The 22799-nt window shown below is 37.6% G+C and overlaps 1 protein-coding gene across 1 annotated transcript in view; it reads left to right on the top strand.

Annotated features, from left to right (window-relative positions):
- Window positions 1-16106, top strand: part of pag1 (phosphoprotein membrane anchor with glycosphingolipid microdomains 1) — a 102158-nt gene extending 86052 nt beyond the window's left edge. The window contains exons 5-8 of the mRNA XM_056479806.1: window positions 603-699; window positions 781-1310; window positions 10483-10539; window positions 13350-16106. Coding sequence (XP_056335781.1) covers window positions 603-699; window positions 781-1310; window positions 10483-10539; window positions 13350-13664 — 999 coding nt within the window. The 3' untranslated portion in view covers window positions 13665-16106. The remainder of the gene's footprint in view (window positions 1-602; window positions 700-780; window positions 1311-10482; window positions 10540-13349) is intronic.
- The last annotated feature ends 6693 nt before the right edge of the window (window positions 16107-22799 follow it).

Raw genomic sequence — 22799 nt, 5'->3', positions numbered from 1 at the left:
TGACAAGACATTATGTTTTCGTGAGTCCAAGTTTAAAGGGATTGTTCCGCCAAAAATTCTGTCATCATTTACTCACCCTGTACAGCAGTTCCGCAACATTCTGACACTCGAATACCCTGTCAGAAAAGTGTATTGGCTGAGAATAAGCTTTTTACAGTGTCTGCTATAATGTTAATGTTGTATTCTTGTGTTTACATTGATGAACATGGCCAGGGTGTAAATTTACAAGTTAATTGCCACATTATACCGTTATGATAACATGATATCATTTCCTTCAGTGATTTCCTGGAGATAAATACCCAAAAATAACACAACTGGAATAACTACAGCAGTCGTAATTGTCTGATCTCATATGAAGCAAAAGCTTACGATGATGACGTGTGAAGGTGTTGGAGTGCTGTCCCATTTCTTAGGGGTAAATTTTGAAGCCCTTCCCCTTTATACTCGGTTTTAAGGACCAAGGGAAAGGGGTAGGGGTACAAAAATAGAATTAGGATTGGGCCTTAATGTAAATATCTCTGCCTCTGCTTTAGCTTCCAGTCTAAATAGTGATTGCATCACTGAATGATATTTTGTACAAATTATATCCCTTTTCTCTGCAGGTGTCAGAAAAGGAAACCTGCAGCCAGTCAGTAGAGAGCCATGGCACTGATTTGGCAGTTAGCACCTCTCATAACGGGCCTCTTACAAGTGGTACAGGTAACAGTTCTCCAAAACGTTCTTTTTTATAATCAACTCTAACAAATATTCACATTTTCCACCGTTTACCTTTGCACTCAGTACTCACGGACACAATGGATACAAGTCCCCAGCCTTCTGAAGACATGCTATCCAGCCAATCAGAGATCAGATCCTCTAAGTATCACCAGGACCGCGAATTACCCAGCATTCCACCCACTGACTCCCTCAAAGCAGCTGCAGTGGATGCTCAAGTGACCTCAGGCGATGGCACATATGAGGTGTTGAAGGACAGCACCTCTCGTGACGTCAGTGTGGAGGACTGTCTGTACGAGACGGTCAAAGAACTCAAGGACATTGGCCTACCCAACGGTACACTAAGCCCAGAGGATCCACCCGTACCTATTCTCAACGGTCACCCAAGCCCGGCTACACCAGACCACACCATGCTTCCCAATGGTGTAGAGTACGCCTCAGTCAACCTTAGCAAGAAGAGCCGCTACAGCACTGACCTGGAGGCCAGGAGATCAGCTGCCATTGTGAACTCTGAAGAGCCTGAGGACGAAAAACCACCTCCCGTACCGGATAAAGTACTGGATGAGAATGACAACCAGCAGATTCCAAATGGACAGGTGAGGCTTCCAAAGCTGTTTTTCTAATAAAAAAGCATAACTAACAAAATGATCCATGCATGCATTTGTTTTATCACAAGACATAACATAATTTTGCCTTGTAAAAGCTACATAGGAACTGAAAGAAGATGATACACGTACCTCAGACTTAACATTGACTACAGTACCAGAAAGATGACATTGTACCTTCCTGCCAGGTTTAGCTCCAGTTCAACACAACAGTGTTAAATTTGACAGCGGATTTTGATTTCATTTTTGTCTTAGTCTTTTGACTAAAATGCAATTTTTATTTTATTAATTGTTTTTATTTTAATCTAATACATTGTAGATTTAAGTCTTAGTCTACTGAATTTCATAAGATTTTAGTCTTAAATATGCCCTAGATTTAACTGACTAAAATCTAAATCAAAATATATTAATTAGACATATCTCTAAAATGTCTAAGCTCGTTATATACCCCTGGAGAACTGCTTATTCTTTCAAGCAGACATGTTAATTTGCATAAAATAATATATTTAATTCTACTGTACTGAAGGTGATACTAAAGTTTATTATGCTGCTGTCAGTTTAAAAACTAATGCACAGTTAATATTTAGTTTTCATCCAGTTTCGGTCAGTGAAAAAAATGTTGATATGATGAAAATTATTTGTGAACGAAATTAACACTGCAGCACATTTTGCTTGGAAGTTTCTAGGCGCTTCATCCAGGTATTATTTTCAATGAAAATCTTATTTTGCGACATCTAAACATACTTTTTGTTGCCCTTCTAGTTATACATTGACCCTCTTAATTTCATTAACCGGATGTGGGGGTTCAATAAATGTACAGGGTGAGCCATTTAAATGGATACACCTTAAGAAAATGGGAATAGTTGGTGATATCCTGCTTGTGGCACATTAGTATTTGTGAGGGGGCAAACTTTTCAAGATGGGTGGTGACCATGGTGGCCATTTTTAAGTCGCCATCTTGGATCCAACTTTTGTTTTTTCAATAGAAAGAGGGTCATTTGACACATCAAACTTATTGAGAATTTCATAAGAAAAACAATGGTGGTTTTAATGTAACTTTATTCTTTCATGAGTTATTTACAAGTTTCTGACCACTTATAAAATGTGTGCTGCCCATTGTGTTGGATTGTCAATGCAACCCTCTTCTCCCGCTCTTCACACACTGATAGCAACACCACAGTAGAAATGCCAGCACAGGCTTCCAGTATCCGTAGTTTCAGGTGCAGCACATCTTGTCCATTCTTCATCAACGGAAACCTCAAGGCCACTGGATATTTGAAATTGCTACATGATGATGTGTTTCCCTCTTTATGCACTGAAGCTGGCACGTTCCCTGAGTTTTTCCAGCAAGATGGTACACCACCACATTATGGGTGTCAGGTCCGAGCATTCCTAGATGAACAGTTTCCTGAAAAGTGGATTGGTCGTCGTGGGCCAGTTGAATTCCCCCCAAGGTCTCCCGATCTGAACCCCTTAGACTTTTATCTTTGGGGTCATCTGATGGCAATTGTCTATTGTGTGAATATACAAGATGTGCAGCACCTGAAATTACGGATACTGGAAGCCTGTGCTGGCATTTCTCCTGCGGTGTTGCTATCAGTGTGTGAAGAGCGGGAGAAGAGGGTTGCATTGACAATCCAACACAATGGGCAGCACATTGAACACATTTTATAAGTGGTCAGAAACTTGTAAATAACTCATGAAAGAATAAAGTTACATTAAAACCAAGCACATCATTGTTTTTCTTGTGACATTCCCAATGAGTTTGATGTGTCAAATGACCCTCTTCCTATTGAAAAAACAAAAGTTGAATCCAAGATGGCTGACTTCAAAATGGCCACCATGGTCACCACCCATCTTGAAAAGTTTGCCCCCTCATATATACTAATGTGCCACAAACAGGACGTTAATATCACCAACCGTTGCCATTTTATTAAGGTGTATCCATATAAATGGCTCACCCTGTACATTTTCAGGAGCAGTTTTTGAAGGGGACACAAATGACACAGTAAAATAGAACTATATAATAAACTGACAATTCCAACATAGGAAGCAGGAATACCAAAACCTCTAAAATATCTGTTGCCAAAAGACTTCTTAAGGAGTAAGGTTTACCTGCACAGCGCTCACTGGCTGGCCTCTTTTACACTATTATATGTACACTCAGAGGAAAGCCTTACTAATGTAGGAGTGTAGTGAATCCAAGCAGCGTAGTACGGTTATTATTGAACACACCAGACTCATTAAAAAAGACATTGGCAACATCTGTATTAAAGTGAAAATAAGCAATTCATCAGACGTTTAAGTGAATAAAATATCATTTACAGCAGCCTTAATTCATAAAAGTCAACAGATTTCTCTCCAATTGGACTTTAGTGTGTGTGTGTGTGTGTGTGTGTGTGTGTTGGTGTTAGAACGAAAGAAAGCAGGCATTTGGATAAAAGCACTGTGAAGCAAGGCAACATTGTTATTTACAATATGTGGTGCAGTTTAAAATTATATTATTGGGGGTTATTATGCCTATGCATATAGGTGTCCAGTATTTACATGGTTAATCATTCAGATTATGATTAGTTGGCTCAGGTTTGTTGAGTTATGATAGAGGCTAAGAACAAATGACCTTTGCAGGAGAATGACTGGACGCCCCTGGGGTAGCATTTCAGATACATGGTAAACGAATATGGCAATCACTCGATTTTACCATGGTGTCATCTGACACAAAATCTTAGTTAAAGTGCGGTTTACTAAAGGGTTAAAATGTGTTAAAACAGCATCAGATGCTCTCCTGTATTAATCCCTTCTCTTAGCAAGAGCTTCTCCATCTTATTCAGGAGTGATGCGGCCCTTGACATGTATTATGAAGACAAAGAAGAATCATTTTAGAAACAGACCAATAAGGACTGCGCTGATGTTCACCACTGCAAGCTAAACTTAAGAGCTGCAAGAGAACAATAACGAACTGTGTGTTTCCAGTTTAATTACAGTCTTTTAGGATATATGCTGTGGTTGACGGTGATATATGTATGTGCGCCTGTAGCATACAAATGAAGCCATCTGTAGAGGAGAGCAAACAGGCTGCTGTTGCGCCTGCAGTCAATGTCTGCACATGGCGTGAGCGTCTACTACAGCTACACGTTCGAGGACACGCGCACCTCCTTTGTTGGTCACTCCCTCTTGCACTCTTGTTCTGTCAGTCTCTCTCTCTCTCTCTCTCTCTCTCTCTCTCTCTTGCTTTAATTTTCATTCTCTTCTTTTGTTGCTCTCATTTCATACAGTTCCCCCCTGTATTTCTGCTTCCTTTGTTCTTGTAGTCAAGATCAAGTGTACTGTACACATCTCCAAACCCCCCAACAATATTAAAAAAATAGTGCTGGTTTTCATACTCTGTCAGAGATCTGGATACCTTTTCCAAAACTGACCCGCGCTTCCATTGACTTGATAAGTCATAATGACATGATGATCTATAACAGTGTTTCTCAACCACGTTCCTGGAGGACCACCAGCTCTGCAAATTCTCCATGTCTCTTTATACAAACACACATGATTCAGGTCATCAGCTCATTAGCACAGATTGAAAGACCTGTAATGGGTGTGACAGATAAAGGAGACATCCAAAACATGCAGTGCTGGTGGTCCTCCAGGAACATGGTTGAGAAACACTGGTCTATGATACTGTATAATGCACCCACAGGCAAGTTTAACTAATATTTTGTTTCTGTACAAGCTTTCAGAACATATTAAAGGTGCAGGAGGTGATTGTCTGCAAAAACATTATTTGTTGTGCTAGTTGAAAGTCTCTTCACATTCCAAAAGTAATGATTAAAGTAAATGATCTAAATGTGTTTATATGTATTTTTATATTCTGGGTAAGGCATAAAACTGAATGTTCCTCATCAATATTGTCAGGCCGATAATTCCCATAATTCTGATAAGTAGCCCAAACTGTTTGTTAACAAATGTAGATTTGTATGCACTATTCTATGCCATTTTGTAGTAGAGTTGTACAACTGCGCATTCTCTGTTGACGCAGATCCGCTGACGTGTGTTACGTGGTCACGAGTGACAGCGCTAAAAACAACTGCTCAATCTAAAGCTTTTTAAAATCCTTAATCAATATTGGAGTTACTTTTGCACGCTGGAGGAAGGATGGCACCATGGTTGACTAACACCACTTCCAGCCGCAACCTAGCTTTCCCATGTGGTCTTCCATCCAGGTACTGACCAGCCACAGCCCTGCTTAACTTCAGTGGGCGATCATGTAAGAGTTGCAGAGAGCTAGCAGCATAGCATATACTATGCTGTTGAGTGTGTAAGTGTATAAGTACATAGTGCATAAGTGTATATAGTGCCATTCGGGACGCTGCTTTGCATATTAGTTTTGCATCAAAGTGAGTTGATTCAAGAACTTTCCATCCCCTGGGACTTCCAACATCAATAAGTTGTGATCCAAAACCAGCAAATATTTATAGGCCAGTGCAGAGGCAGTTTTTTCCGCAACATTATTGGAGTGGAAAAGTGTTTAATGATTCCAGATTGGCCACTGGATCTGGTGCCAAATCTGGCAACTGGGAAGAGGCTTTAGTGAATCAGTACTAAAAAAAAGTCAGATGGTGAATCATTTACCTGCACCCTTCGGAGTAAACTGTCCTGTTTACTCTATTATCCTCTTGATCACTTGGAAAACCTGTTTGTACCCTTCACGTACTACGCTGTGATACACCTATCACTGTAAATCCCATTCGCTAGCTTGATGTACATGTGTAATGGGGCAGCAGTGATTTGTCTTATCGGTCACATGTTTGGGTGTAACGTGGGGATGTGGATCAGTGCGTTCCAGCTGTCCACTGTCTGACAGCTCACCCTCATGATGAATGAGACGACATGCGAATGTGTTTACAGGTGCATCGGTCTGTGTTTGAGCGAGACAGTTCGTCAGTTAAAGCTGGGACACCAATACTGACATGTGCATGCTGAAACACTTGCACACAGATTGTACACACTGCCTCATTAGCTCATGGTGTGGACTGTATGTTTAGTTATTTTAGCGAAGCAAGCAAGTCTGGCTTGAGCGGAGCGCCATGTGTGTCATTATGCATTGGTGCCACTGTCACTATGCTAGCATGATGGACCGAGGGCAGCTGTCTGTGATAAACTGTGATTTCAGCACATCAACAGTCAGAAATCTCCTGCTGAAGGGAAGGGCTTTTATTGTTAGCACTGATGCCTTGTCAAAGGATGAATGAAAGCATGAACACATACTAATTGACATCATTGAGCATTGAACTATAGCCCTTTGCCTCACGCATTTGCCATACTGTCAGCATCCTGTCACATGCACAGTATGTTCTAATTTGAACTTCATTGGGTATTCGGTCATTGGGGTTTTCAAGGGAATGTATGTGTACAGTGTGAAGGACAGTCCAGACAGTATCAACTAGAAAATTGCCATACAGGTTATTGCTACAAGTTAAAATTTTGGAAATTAAATGACATTTTTATGATTCCAATTTTTTTTTCTTCAGTAATTTAACAGACAAAATGAAAAGCAGCATGCAGAAACATCCTGAATGTAATTGTGCACTTTAACCCAGAATTCCTGTATGTTAGAACAGGACCACAGGGTATGCATCAAATTACCTTTTTCGCTCTCACATTTCCAACATTCTGAGTCCTTCAACCCAAGGCTAAAAAGTCCAATAAAAACGATTACAATTTTTTACTTGTATTAAGTGAGCTTCTACATTTCTTGACATTACTTTAAGGTTTTGGCAAATTTTCTTCTAATGTTTATTACTAAATGTGCAATTTAGATCTTTACTCCAAACAGTTTTAAGCGCAGAAAAAGTAAATGACATTTTAACTCAGTTTAGTCTACGTTAGGTCTCTAAGCACTTGTTTGTGGTTATATTAGCCAAAGTCCTTTTAATGGAAGACGGAGTCCTTTTAAAGGAGGTTTATTTGGCACCTATATTGCAATGTAATGCTAATCTTGACCATGCATCACCTTGAAAGAGAAGATGCCACAACCGCTTTCCAAATTTACAGAGTATGTAGAGTATGTAGGTTTGGTTAGATTCGCTGCAGATTGTTTCCTTGGTGCAGACTAAGAATGCTAAAAATGCTCCAAACTCTGCTGTGGTGAAATAAATAAATATAAATGCAAAATCCCAAAGTGTATAAAAAAGAACTAAACCAAAACTTGATATTAGGGCTGGGCGTTAACATTGGTATCAGTATTTATTAACTGAACACCATTGTCAATAATGATAAAAAGATTCGGTGTGAAATTTCGGTATGAAGGCTATAGTTTTATTCAAATGTGCTGAGCACGCACCTTGGAAGCAATGGCAATAAACTTAGGGTGCAAGTTTGTCATCTCCAATAGAGGCGCACGACGCGCATATGGTGTGCAATCGGTGGGCACGTGACGCACGCATTTTCCAGGTACACCTATTTAAAAAACATCAGAACTTTTTCGAATGCTGCAAGTGCTTCCTTCATGTAACTAACCAATCTGTTGCATTTAAAATGGTGAAGGAAACCACGCACTCACGCTTATCACTTCAGGTCAGAATAACAATACGCGAAAATGAGTGCTCTGGCCAGCAGTGAAGAGATTGTAAATAAAAAAAGGTTGTAAGGATGTCGTCAGAGTGGCTTTTTGGTTTCTTTTCTTGTGCATCCCAGTCACTAGCACCCCATCTGAAAGATTTTGTTAGCATAAGGGTAATGAAGTCATCCGACTTCACAATTTGTAATGTTGCAGTATGTATTTGAATAATGATGATTGGTTCCTTTACTTGAAAGCTCAGATTTGATCATCATAATTTGTTGTTGACAGAGTTTGAGGTTTACTATATATCATTATTATTCACACTGTTAATAACACCTTAAAGTTTGCTTTGATTGTTCAGTATTTACACTTTACCATTGTACACACTTTGTAACGTTTTATTTATCAAGTTTAAGAGTCTCTTTAACACTTATGTTTATTTTATTATGAAGAGATGAGATATTTTGATTAAATATTTTTGTTTTTGACTATTAAAACTATTTGCATTAGTAATGTTCATAAGTTAAAATAAAGTGGTTTAATAAAAAAATACTAATATTCCTAAATGGATTGTTAAAAATTATTCAATAAATAATTGATATCGCATGATATGAAACATGATATTATGATAATATTTTTTTTGCAATATTTCTTAACCCTACTTGACATAATAAGATGCTTCCATAAAAAGGACAGAATGTTTAAGCATTAAAGTTTTTGGACATTCAATACATGCTCAGGAAACATCTTTTTGCAGCAAATCTTCATGTGTGAATTCCCAGCATTGTTTAGATTCATTAAAGCCTTTTAGACACCTAATGTTTTTAGAATATCTGTAAAGTTCTATGTATAGTTTAGTTTATTTCAGTTTGGTTTCGTTAAGCTTAGCTTAGCTTAGTTTAGTTTAGTTTATTTCAGTTTAGTTTCATTTAGTTTAGTTTAGCTTAGCTTAGCTTAGTTTCCTTTAGTTTAGTTTAGTTTAGTTTAGTTTAGTTTAGTTTAGTTTAGTTTAGTTTAGTTTAGTTTAGTTTAGTTTAGTTTAGTTTAGTTTCGTTTAGTTTCGTTCAGTTCAGTTTATTAAAATTTGACAGGACAGGGTATTGCAGCACAATTTCCTAAAATGTGTCAAACACACATTCGAATCAATATTTGACTGATATGAATACTAATATATAACATTGTAAACAAAGTAAAAACAATAATTAAAAAACATCAAGCACTATAAATGATAAGTTATCTACACAACAGTTTTAGAGCATGAGAAATAAAGGAGAGTTCATGACGTTTAGTTTTACTCCTGGGTACAGCAAATGTCTTGTGTTGCCAAAGAAGGCAGGATGACACTGGGGCCTTAGGCAGGAAACAATGCAGTGATGATAAACTGTCATTGAGTATTTTAGTGAGAGTACGTTTGGTGGCTTCCTCACACCTTTCACTCAGTTTTGGAAAAGTTACCTATTATCCGACAGCATCGCTTTTAGATCCTCTTAACTCCTCAGAGAGACCCTATATGCCTTCAAAGTAAAAACATGTATACACAAAAATGCATAAAAGCCAAAAAACTAACATCAAACATATCCTTTACTTCTTTTTGGTTTGACCTGACAGAAAACTATCCAATAAATGTTGTTTATTGTACTCAAATAGCATTCAAATTAGTGTATTTTAGGTTTGTCTACAAAAAATTGCATAATCTGAAGTACAATTCTCAAAGTTGTCTGTTTCTAAATAGTAGAACTTCAATTGAAGGTAATCAATAGTAATGCAAAGAGGCTACCAACTGCTGATAGGCCATGCACAGCATATAAAAATAGATATATTTATATATAATGATGCCATCACACACAAGACCCCTAATCTTTGTGACTCCCTGAGTGATGATGTTGCAGAATATTTAAATGCTTATGTTGATCATTCATTTCTTATATGGCGAAATCAATGGAAGAGGTGCTTTAATTAATACAGAGGGCCGGACAGAGACAAAGGCGAGAGTGAATTAGCAGATAAGCCCTATTGCAGGAGACATTTGTTATTTGTGATGAGGTCATCAGTGTCTTTGCGGACGGGCTATTAAATGAATTGCCTTGCTAATTAAACCAATATCAAAGCACGTCTGTTGAGCCCCTGATGCACGTTCTGCGTAATCATATCAATGCAAAATACTTCAAACTCACAGGATGAGGCTGCTTCATTAAAACAGGCTTGAAACAGCGCTAAAACATTTTAAGATTAATCTCGAAGGGATTACAGCAAATTTCCTGCTTGACTGTATTCTCTCTGTCAGTGAGGTGACTGACGGAGATTGATATTCCTCTCTTACAGTCAAGGTGTCCGTTATCGATCTGCTGTAGGATTTACTTTGTTAATTAATGACTCAAGTATCGATTGCCTTTGTAAATATACAATTGCTCGTGCTAGGAGAGAACCTGTACATTTGATTTTAATCAGTAACTCTTAAGTAATGAATGAGTGGCTTCGTTTTTGCATCAATCAGCCCTCGACACTAGCATGTGTCAGCTGAAGCGGGCTACTTCCTCTACGTTTAAGTGTTCAGATTGAAAGTGTTTTGGACTAATGACTAATGACTTTGTTTCAATCATTGTCCTACAGTTACACTCCCCGCTGCTGACTCCAGAGCTTCAGGACAAGGTGTCTCCGGACAGTGAGGTAGGCTCATCTCCAACTTGGGAGTTAGGGCTGGGTGGTTTTTACATCATGCAGTTGTTATCATTTCTATAAAATAGACAATATAGTGTGAGACAATACCATATTAACATGTCTCTGTCGTAAAGCGTATAATAATATCAACAAGACAGGACATGCACAAAGCAACTAGGATTAAAAGATCTGTTCAGTTCGCTGTGATCATCAATCATCATCAAATGTGATCAAGAATTAGAAGGTTATAATCGTTTTTAAAACAGTGTATGTTTGTAATGAATTACAGCGATTTTACCGTCTTTATCACCACCGACGCATGTCAGTACAGTTATGAAAGTAGACGCTTTAATCCCGGTTTGTGGACGTTAAATCAGGTTTATTTTGTACTTTAACATAATGGATATCCATACAGCAGTGATTTTAACGTGTATCCTGTCACATTTGCCATACAAAAACAGTGCAAAGTTAAATGCGTGCGCTGTGTGTGTCTGTGTGTATGCGTGAACTTTGTAACAACATTGTGTGTGACTCATCATTGCAGAAAGGCTTGATTTAACTCAACAACAAATACATCAAATAATCATTGGGAAAGTTTTTACTGTAGTATTTCTCATAAACGTTACATGAGATCTGCTTCCTTCATGTCTGTCACTGTGCTGTTTATCTGACGCAGCCAAGGCGGAGATTGAGACACACTTTGACAGGCACATGGGAATGGTGGGCGGGGAGAGCATTAAAGGCACAGTCAACAAAAACAGCAACATTGTGTTCAGAGCAGAAAATTCCAACATTTTAAAAGCTATAATAAACAATCTGATGGGTGTTTTGAGCTGAAACTTTACAGACACATTCTGAAGACACAAACTTAAAATATTTCGTTTTTTTATTATTAGTTTCCTCTAAGCTTCATTAACTTCAATTGATGAGTGCCACTATGTGTATGCATGTCAAACATGAAAACTGCAATTACTACAAATGACATCATTGTCTAAAATATACATTTGGAAAGATATGTGTTATTGGCTATAGAGCAGTAACTGCATGTAAAGTGATAATGACAGGGTAATTAAAATACTGGATTTAGGCCCTATCATACACCCGGCCCAATAAAGCGCAAGAGGTGTTTTGTACGATTTGTTGCCATTTTCAGACCAGTGCAACCCTAATTTTCATATTTTGCGCCATGTTGTTTAAATAGCAAATATATTTGCGCCACTTTGTGGACTCATGGGTGTGTTGCTAGTTTGAGGGACTAATATAGACTGCGCAACTGACCAACTGAAAGCTGGTCTAAAGTTCAGCACAGAGCGTGTTAGTTTTGCACCTATGTGGGTCTAAACGCTTACACATTGCTTAATACATACAGAATGTACAGCAATAGACAAATATCTTTACATATAAAAAAGAATTAAAGTAATTTAAATAACAAAAAATATTATTTTCTAATATAAAAACCACTGCTTCCATGTCTTCTTCATCTCGTGGGCTTTTTTCAGTTTATTCATGAAAATTTGCATTTGTATAATGTTATTATTATTATTAGCAGTATTATTTATTATATGCATATTTATATTGAACAAAATTTGATATGTAGGCTAATGGATGTCTTCAGTGGAGTGCTTACAACACCGCTTCCTTATCCACGAATGTAAAGAAGTAAAGTAAAGAGTAAAAGTAAAGTAAAGAGAAATTAAAGAGGCCAAATGGAGGAGGCTCGTTCTTTATTCTCGTGCTGCAGATGATCTGTTTAACTGTTTTCTCGTTAGAGAAGTGTTCAGTTTTTCCACTTACAAAGTCCGCCATGTAAATAGCAAATGCGCCATGGTGCGACGCAACTGACTCTTAAAGGGAATGGGAGATGAGACTCTGATTGGTTAAATGCATGTTATGCTCAAAACACACCCATAACTCATTAAGAAAATAAGCACAACCCTGTAAGACCATGCTGCAGGGTGCAAAGCGTATTTTTCCATTCTTAAAATAAAAAAGTGGATTCAGACAGGTTAATGCTTTTGCGCCATGCGCTTTAGACTTTGCGCCTAGATCGTTAAAATAGAGCCCTAAGCTCTGCTTTAAAAAGCATTAATTTTGCTTTTAGATTGTAATGTTACAATGCTTTTTTTTTTTACATTTACTATATTTCTGTCATGAACACTCTCGGGATTTAGTATGGTAATGAATATGTATATGGCAATGTTGAGGTATTTGGTCTCGGCAGATCTGCTACGCTGCTGCTGCTACTTTGATTATTGACAGAGCAAGTACCGAGACCTGCTACTGCTAGTATATACACAGACATGCAATCTGAGAATATAACACGCTGCTATTGCAAACATAATGTACATGTAATCCCCATAACAGATCTAAACACAGGTGGAGCTGGGGTGAAGGAGGGTCTTCAAAAATGCGCTGCAGATTAAACAAGCTCATTGACCTGATCAGCATGCACACGTATAGGGTTTCATGCCAGAAATTAAAACTTAATTGTTTTATGATCAATCCACTGAAATTTGTAAAAACTACTATGTTAACTTAATTCCTGCATGTTGCCCCAACAAAAATCGATTGTGTGGAACCCATCGTTTTTTTTACAGCGTATCTTTTAATATAAACAGTGTTTTATTGAATAACATTAAGCAGAATGTAAAAAACAAATACAGATTTTATTTAAATCCAAGATAACAATGTTATTCTAAGATGTTTTTGGCCAAATCACCCAGCCCTTTATTTTAACCTCAAATTAATATTTGTATACAAGTAGTGCACTACACCAAGACTGTGAAAAGTCCAATTCTCTGTTACATTTCCCTTTCCAGTTATCAGACATGTACTCCACGGTTGCGAAGAATACTGTAAAGGAAGCAGAGAACGACTACAGCAGCATTGGAGAGATCAAGGGAATTATGCCGGAGTCGACTTCCAGTGATCTTTACGCCACGGTTGGAGATGAATACTCAATGGCTCCTGGCTCACAGCCTTCAGAGGGGCTTACAGAGAATGCAGAACCCGGGTACGAGACCATCAAGATCTCCAAAGCATCTGAAGAGGCTCATCTTGGCAATGGGATAGTGGAGCCTGACTACGAAAGTGTGGGGGAACTGGGTCTGAACGGGGACATCTCTCGTCTCTAACTACCCACTTAAGAACTGCGAACACTGAGGCAACTTAAGAAGTGAAATGTGTGTGGTATCATGAGTATAATGCACTTAATCTTTCCTACAGCATTTATGCACCCCATTGTTTTTGAACGTTATCTATTGAAAGGCTTCATCCAACACAGGAAAAGAAACACTCTCACAGAAGAGAGGTTTGTTATGCTACGTATTTGCGTGAATATTTGGGTACGAAAAATCCAAGATGTCCCTTTTATATAAGTTGACATCACTTAGGATGGACATTTCTACATCACTTTTTTTTGCTAGAGCCATTGTTTCATGACTGCTTTATGAAATAGCCTGCAGTAAGGATTTAGCAAACACAGAAGCAGCATCTCAGCTGGAGTTTGTGTGTTGTTATAATGTCCCTGAAAGCAGCAAAGGCTTTAAATGTTTTCTCTCTACAGCATACACATCTATTCAAACGGCACATTCTCATTCATGTGAAAAATAATAAGGAAATGCAAACACATCTGCTCTATCACACGATGAAGAGATGTTAATATGGTTTAAAACATTCTTATAACCTTCTTATAAACAAAGGAAATGTGTTGCTAGACCAAAGATACAAAATGAACATTAATTAATAGAGATATTAAGCAAGAACGTACACAAACTGAAATTAATTTAATATTAATAGTAATCTTATTTCAGATACTATGATACTAATTCACATATCTAATTTTTGCATATCCTAATTAATATTCATAAGCTAAGTCTTGACTATTTAGTGACATAATAACCAGCACATCTGCATCTGTGTAACCCCATTTCCCACATGCCCTCACTACGTTTCAAAACAAAGCGCCAACAATGGTGGTGCTCTTATAAGAAATATTTTATTCATAACACGTACTAGTGGTTTAAACCCACTTGCATGCTGCACCTGCTGTGAGCTTCCCCTTTTCACGTGATTCTAGTTGAGCAACTTACAGAGTTGTGTCCTGATATAACCCCGAAATGCGAACCAATCTGAAATCAGCAACAGCAGACCTCTCAGTTCAGGCCATTAAGGAACTGCATCCATTCGAATCATTCAGAACTGCTGGAGTGTTTCACACCAAGTGACGTTAACGTAACACATATCAAGACACACAAGAGGAACATGTAGCCGTCGCGCTGAGCTGTTACACACGTTTCATAAACAGTGTGTCAAATCACAAGCTCAGGAGAGGAAGTGACTTTTAGGTACGCAAATTTGAGTGCGCTTGTTTATAAGTGTACCAAAAGGGTATTTAGCAAAACGTAGGCCATTATCTATTGCTGGTGTGAGTTCGAATCCTTTTAGTTGTGGTTTTATTAAGCTGTGTTGCTTCAATATGTATATGTTTTATTATTATTATTATTATTATTATTATTAATGCAGCTGTATTGATGAGTCTATCAGATCCATTATATATTTGAGATATAACTTGGTTTTTACTTGTAATAAGGTACGCAACATTTCAAAAGACTGAAAAGCACAGGGGGAAAAAAGACAACACGGTACTGCCGAACTGCAGCTTTGCCTGGCAGCTTAGTAAATGTACTTTATTATCAGGGTAACACTTTACAATAAGGTTGTATTAGTTAATGCATTTACTAACATGAACAAACAATGAACTTTTTTATTCCAGTCATGTTACTTCAGTTGTTAGCTCATGTTAACTCACGGTGCATTAACTGATGTTAACAAGCATAAATGTGGATGTTAATTGTGCATTAGTAAATGTTAAACTATGATTAATAAATGCTGTACAAGTATAGTTCATTATTAGTTCATGCTGGTAAATATATTAACTAATGAAACCTTATTGTAAAGTGTGACCATTATCAGGTATGCAAGTAGCTGCCTTTACGTTCATGTAGCGGTATAATCAAAAAACACAGCGCGTCCAGACGCCGCATGGGATGACTTTCATGCCAAGAGACACTTGTAAATATTCAAAATATCCTATTTTGATCTGTTATGTCGCTGTTTGAGTACGCTTATGTAATAATTGCCAAGCGTTATCAAATGAAAGCATGAGGGACTTTTAAAGTTGGTTAGTATTGAAGAAACGTTAACAGTAAGTGAAATACATTCATTTTCCAGATGCATTTTGTAATTACAGAACGTTTTATGGAGGTTTATTAAAGTTTAAAAAGCCAATGATCTGTATTGCTTTGGATTTCCTAAGCAGTGTTTATAAAGTGAGGGTTTAAATAAGTGTTTGCTTGTAATGGTACATCGTGTTGGTACAGGGTTCATATTGCTGAAGATCCTTATTTTATTTAATATCATGGTAAATAAATATGTGTCTTGTTTCTCTCTTTAACCAAATTCTGGTGTATTTAGTTGTAAATATGAATTTTGCATTTGTTCATCATGTCATCGTAATCTTTGTATGGTGGTAATTGCTTTATTAAACAATATATAGTCATGCTGGACTAAAACTATATTGTGTGTGCATATGTTTATCTGCATTAACTGATTTATCATAGTCACATCTAACACGTTTAACAGTTCTACATTTAGTTGTCGTGGTGGCTCAGAGGTTAGCACTGTTGCCTCACTGCAAGAAGGTTGCTGGTTTGAGTCCCGGCTGGGTCAGTTGGCGTTTCTGTGTGAAGTTTGGATGTTCTTCCCATGTTCACGTGGGTTTTCTCTGGGTTCTCCGGTTTCCCCCACAGTCCAAAGACGTGTTATACACTCACTGGCCACTATATTAGGTACACCTGTTCAACTGTTTGGCTATTTTTAATCAGCCAATCACATGGCAGCCACTCAATGCATTTAGGCGTGTAGACATGGTCAAGACGATCTGCTGCAGTTCAAATTGAGGATCAGAATAGGGAAGAAAGGGGATTTAAGTGACTTTGAACATGGCAGGGTTGTTGGTACCAGACGGGCTGGTCTGGATATTTCAGAAACTGCTGATCTGCTGGGATTTTCATGCACAACCATCTCTAGGGTTTACAGTGAATGGTTAGTAAAAAAGAAAATAGGTCAGAGGATAGAAAAGCAACAGTAACTCAAATAACCACTCGTTACAACTAAAGTATGCAGAAGCGCATCTCTGAATGCACACCACATCCAACCTTGAGGCGGATGAGCTACAGCAGCAGAAGACCACACCGGGTACCACTCCTGTCATCTAAGAACAGGAAACTGAGGCTACAATTCACTCAGGGTCACCAAAGTTGGACAATAGAAGATGTGACGTTTGGATGGTAGGGTCAGAATTTGGTATCAACAACATGAAAGCATGAAAGTCTTGCCTTGTATCAACGGTTCAGGCTGGTAGTGATAGTGTAATGATGTAGGGGATATATTCTTGGCACACTTTGGTCCCATTAGTACCAACTGAGCATTGTGTCAACGCCACAGCCTACCTGAGTATTGTTGCTGACCAAGTCCATCCCTTTATGACAACAGTGTACCCATCTTCTGATGGCTATTTCCAGCAGGATAATGCGCCATGTCATAAAGCGCGAATCATCTCAGACTGGTTTCTTGAACATGACAATGTTCACTGTACTCAAATGGCCTCCACATTCACCAGATCTCAATCCAATAGAGCACCTTGGGGTGTGGTGAAACGGGAGATTCACATCATGGATGTGCAGCCGACAAATCTGCAGCAACTGCGTGATGCTATCATGTCAATATGGACCAAAATCTCTGAGGAATATTTCCAGTACCTTGTTGATGCCACGAAGGATAAGGGCAAACGGGGGTTCTGAAAACAAAAGGGGGTCCAACCTGGTACTAGTAAGATGTACCTAATACCCCTGATAAACAAGAGACTAAGCTGAAGGAAAATAAATGAATAAGTTCTATATTTGCATGGCCTCGCACTGAATTCTAAGTAATACACCAAAAGGCAGTATATAATGTTGACGTTTAATCTGTCGATACATCCTACTAAACTTAATTCTCAAGTGTAGGAAAACAATCTGCGATAAGACAGGTTTATTATCATGTCAGCGTGCTGGTATTAAGGGATTTAAAGAACATATTTCACTGTACAGCATACTATTGATTGAATCTGTGGTCAGAGCAATGTGCATTTTGAATGCAAGTATTCCATAAGTGAGCGGTGGCAAACACGTGCATTTAATAGATTTTTTTCCTTCATAGGGATAAATTGTTTCTTAAAAGATGCCATGTCTTAAGGGGTTATTCTTATAGACAGTTTGTTATAAGCGATTCATGCCCACAAGCGCACAGTAATTATATTATACATTGAGAGGCCATACGGGAGGAGCGGCTCTTTAAAATGATCAATGCTACAATCGATTCAGAACTCAAACTGAAGGCACACACAGGATATACCTGCACTTGTTTGTGTTTAACTGGACATAAAGGTAAAAATGTCCCATTAATACTTTATAATACTGCAGTCTGTACAAATTACACAATTAAAACTGTATTGCAATGTAACAATATTTTAGACTGCTGGGAAAATGCTTGGGTAATAATGATTTTATTAATGTTCAGTTTCTTAGACACTATTATTTTGCTTTAATACCAAGCAGATTTTTTTTAACTCTTGCAATTTATAAATAGCCAACAGTCAGATTTCAACTAAAATCTGCTTTAATGTAATACTGGCGAAACAAAATCCACCTAAATAATGCCCTGATGGTTGATTATAGGGCTGCACGATATTGGAAAAATTTGTGATATTTTTTTATTCTGCGCTATATATTGCAATATAAATACAAGATTGAATAACTCAAGTTGAATAACTATTAGGAAAGAATTGATAATTTTAGATTGATTGGGATCATTTAGTATAGGGGAGTGTAAAAAATTTAACAAACTATCTACGAGCATAGATAAATTCAATAAACAAAAAGGTACAAATTAAATAAACATCGTTTTATTGTTTTCCCAAGGAGTCGAACTGGATTCAGGGTACAGTAATTGAATAATCAAATGTAAAATACTGCACAGTCTTCATTTTCTAAGCAATTCAATAAAAGTTGCCTGAATGCTTTTAAAACGCTCACACAATCACAGTCCTCAAAAACACTTGCGAAATGATCAAATATAATCCAGACTCAACATTGCGTATACTCACGATGTGCCTGCTGCGAATGATCACATTACGGTATTGATGCTGAAACGATATAGTGTAGCCCTAGTTGATTAATAAATAGAAAAGTTTTATTTTTTTGTGAACTACAGCTTAAAAGTTTTATAATGCACACAATTTGTGGAGTACATCTGAAATGTTGTCAGTAAATACAGAACAAATTGTAGAATTCAACCTGTGATACAGCAACAATCTGTTCCCTTTTGTATTACGTTGCTTTTAGTACTGTTATTACTGCAATTATGAGTAAAACATTCAACAGTAACATATTCCTTAAACCAGGGGTTCCCAAACTTTTTAGCCCACGATGGCCAAAATAACAATGTCAGTGACTCGCGAAGGTGGTTATAAATATACAAATGTTGCACACACAACAATAGGCCTATATGAACATGAGCATATTGACACCTCAAAAAAGTGCAACAATCTGTCAGTCAATAGTCTAGTGGCATGACATATAGTACTGTAGTGCTCACAACGGCCTGAGTTCGATTCCCGGCTCAATGTCCTTTGTCGACCCTTTTCCTCTCTCTGCTCCCAATACTTTCCTGTCTGTAACCTCCACTGTCCTATCCTAATAAAAGGTAAAAACCCCTAAAAAAAGTGCAACACTTTAACAACCATATAATTTCTTATAGTCATTATTAATTTGTTTTATTTATTATTAACCTCAAATCTCTTATTTTTAATGATCTTAACACCCGCAATCCAATGGAAAAAAATGGAAATTGATTTTTATTCCTATGTTGTTGTTTTTTAATGTTACTATGAACTATCTTCTGTGGGTTATGGATAAAATATGTAATTCTAATAGTTTACTCAAATTAATTTGACCCCCCCCAAGAGGTGCCACTCTCACATGGTTGACCACTGAAGATAAGCAGGGGTGCGCCTGGTCAGTATCTGGATGGGAGACCACGTGGGAAAGCTAGGTTGCTCCCAGAAGTCAGTGAGACCAGCAAGGGGTACTCAACTTGCTGTTTGTGTGGGTCCTATTGCCCCAGTATATTGATGAGACCGAGGTCCTGACTCATTGTTAACAATCCCACGATGTCTCTTTGAAAAAGAGTAGGGGTTTAACCCCAGCATATGGCCAAATTTGCCCACTGGCCTCTGTCCATCATGGCTAACCATCCCCATATGATAATTGGCTTCATCACTCTGTCTTCTCTACACCAATCAGCTGGTGTGTGGTCTGGTGCAATATGGCTGCCGTTGCATCATCCAGGTGGATGCTGCACACTGGTGATGGTTGAGGAGATTCTCCCCAAAAATGTGTAAAGCGCTTTGAGTGTCTGGAAAAGCCCTATAGAAATGTAAGGTTTTATTATTATTTTTATTATCAGTAAACCCTGTGAGGATGCTGTTAGTTTTAGTGCATTACACTGATATTACTCGTCATTTAACATTTTATGGCTGTATCTAATGTTAATCTGGTTGATAAGGTCTATTCCTTGAATATTCACACTTCCCTATAACAGTTTACCAAAAAAAAGTATGTGATAAGAGTAGCAGATCCATATTCATATTATTCATAAAAAAGAATATGAAAAGTACTCAGACACATGTATACTTGAGACGATCTGAAATCCGCATCCAGCGAACAGAAGCCAGAGGAGAGGATTTATGAATGGCAGCGATACAGGAAGTAATATATTGCGAAGTTTTTTCTCAAATATGATACCTACTCATACACAGGGGGATGTCAGGTGCAGCCTACATGTTTCACTAATCAAATGATATTACATATGATATTAATTTATGACTTTTATTATTTATGACCCTATAGGGCAGCAAAATATATCGTTTTAGCATCAATATCGCGATGTGTGTTTCCACAATAGTCACATCGCAGGATTAGAATATTTATTAAAGATTAAAGGTATTAATATTTTTTTATTATTTATACAATGATGACCATGTTATTTTATGTTTGATTGTGCTTTTATTATGCTTGCAATTTAATATGATTTATGCAAATGCACTGCATAGACAAAAGACTTGATCATTCCAATCTATCTAAATGAATGAATTAGTCTAAGAACTATTCAATTCATCTGATGAAATTATACTCATATCGCAATATTCATTCATTCATTGTCTTTTCGGCTTAGTCACTTTATTCATCAGGGGTCACCACACACAGTAGAATGAACCGGCAACTTATCCAGCATATGTTTTACACAGAAGATGCTCTTCGAGCTGCAACCCAGTACTGGGAAACATCCATACACACTCATGCACACACATACACTACGGCCAATTCACTGTACCGCATGTCTCTGGACTGTGGGGGAAACCGGAGTACCTGGAGGAAACCCACGCAAACACGGGGAGAACATGCACACTCCACACAGAAATGCCAACTAACCCAGCCGGGACTCGAACCAGCGACCTTCTTGCTCTGAGGTGACAGTGCTAACAACTGAGCCACCGTGTCACCCCATATCGCAATATATATAAATAACATTTTAAACAAAAAAGATAACCAAAGATCAAGATAAAGAAATTATTGCAATGTCAGATTTTTCCAATATTGTGCAGTCCTAACCCTAGGCCACAAAACCAGACTTAAGTTGGAAAAACCAACAATACATTGTTTGGGTCAAGATTATTTATTTTATGCAACAAGTTTAATAATATATATTATTATGAGATTATGTTCCATGAAAAAATGTTTTAATTTACTACTGTAACATATATCAAATATATTTGATATCATTATTATTATTACTTTATCACTAATATTCAAAAATCTGGTTGCCTTAAATTTTAATCTGAATCAAATTAATTTTATGAGTTATTGAACTTATAATATGTTAAAGTGACTTAAAACAGCTTACGTAACCTATAAAATTAAGTTAGAACAAGATTAACTTAGTTTACTAAGTTACAATGACCTAAAACATATGCTGTCAGCTCTAATTGATCATATAATTTTTTACAGTGTAAAAACGTAATTGGGACAACTTTAAAAGGGATTTTCTCAATGTTTACATTTTTTTGAAACCTTGAATTCCAGATTTTTCAATAAATGTAGTTGTACTTGGTCAATTATTTTCCTATCCCAAAAAAACATACATCTTATGTATTCAGCTTTCAGGTGATGTATGAATCTCATAAATGTAATAATAAGTTAAAAAGTACAGTTCATCCACCAATTCTGTCATCATTTATCGTGAAATACAGAAATAAAGATTACTATGCAGATATGGAACAATGGCTAATAAAATGTTTTATGTGATATCCCTTTAAGAGGTCAAACATAACAAACAACCACCCTCATTACCTCAACATAACAAATGTACAACTTTGATTATTTGCATTACGGTTAGACAAGTTCTGTATTTGCTATGTGGTTTTGCTTAAACAGTTTGTTCTATTAAAGGCAGATCCCGCCACCACAGAGGACCCGCGGGAATCCCTGCCGGCTGTCAATCATCCTCGCCGGGTCACACGGTCTCTCACACTCGGTTTTGACGATATATAATCATAATCATCATCATCGCTGTCATTAATGTTATGAGCACTGACCTACCTACATAATACCTACTCAAAGACTATTCTCTCCCCCTCCTTGCGTCATTGTTTAAATCGTAGAGACCGTTGCTTGTGTTTGGAGGGAAACTGCAGATGAAAGAGAGCGCGAGCGAGTGGAGGCGTGTGTGCCGTCAGCCAATCAGAGCGCACACTGGCTGCGCGAGCGCACATGTTTACAGGCGACATTCCGCCGGTACGGCCAATGGCACTTGAAAACACGAATGGATTATACGGAATGGAGCCGTTTTCGCGTGAAACCGGATTTACTATGATCCGAGATCAAAACTAGCTATTAAATCAACACTGTCGACACTGAAGATGCTATTTGATGTATTAGTACAAGTAAATTCTCCAGTCGTCCGTTTTTAGGTTATTTGTTACATAAATGCCCGTGCTGTGTATTGTGAAAAACACATGGTGTTTATCAATCCAAAACTGCTGATCCGCTCCGCGTTTTACCACAGTCCATCAGCTTTAAGGGAACGGCAAGCAAAACAAACAGGTCGAC

The sequence above is a fragment of the Danio aesculapii genome, chromosome 19 (assembly GCF_903798145.1).
Source record: "Danio aesculapii chromosome 19, fDanAes4.1, whole genome shotgun sequence".
NCBI lineage: Eukaryota > Metazoa > Chordata > Actinopteri > Cypriniformes > Danionidae > Danio > Danio aesculapii.
The sequence above is the reverse complement of the archived record's forward strand: the minus strand, read 5'-3'. Positions and strand labels throughout refer to the sequence as shown.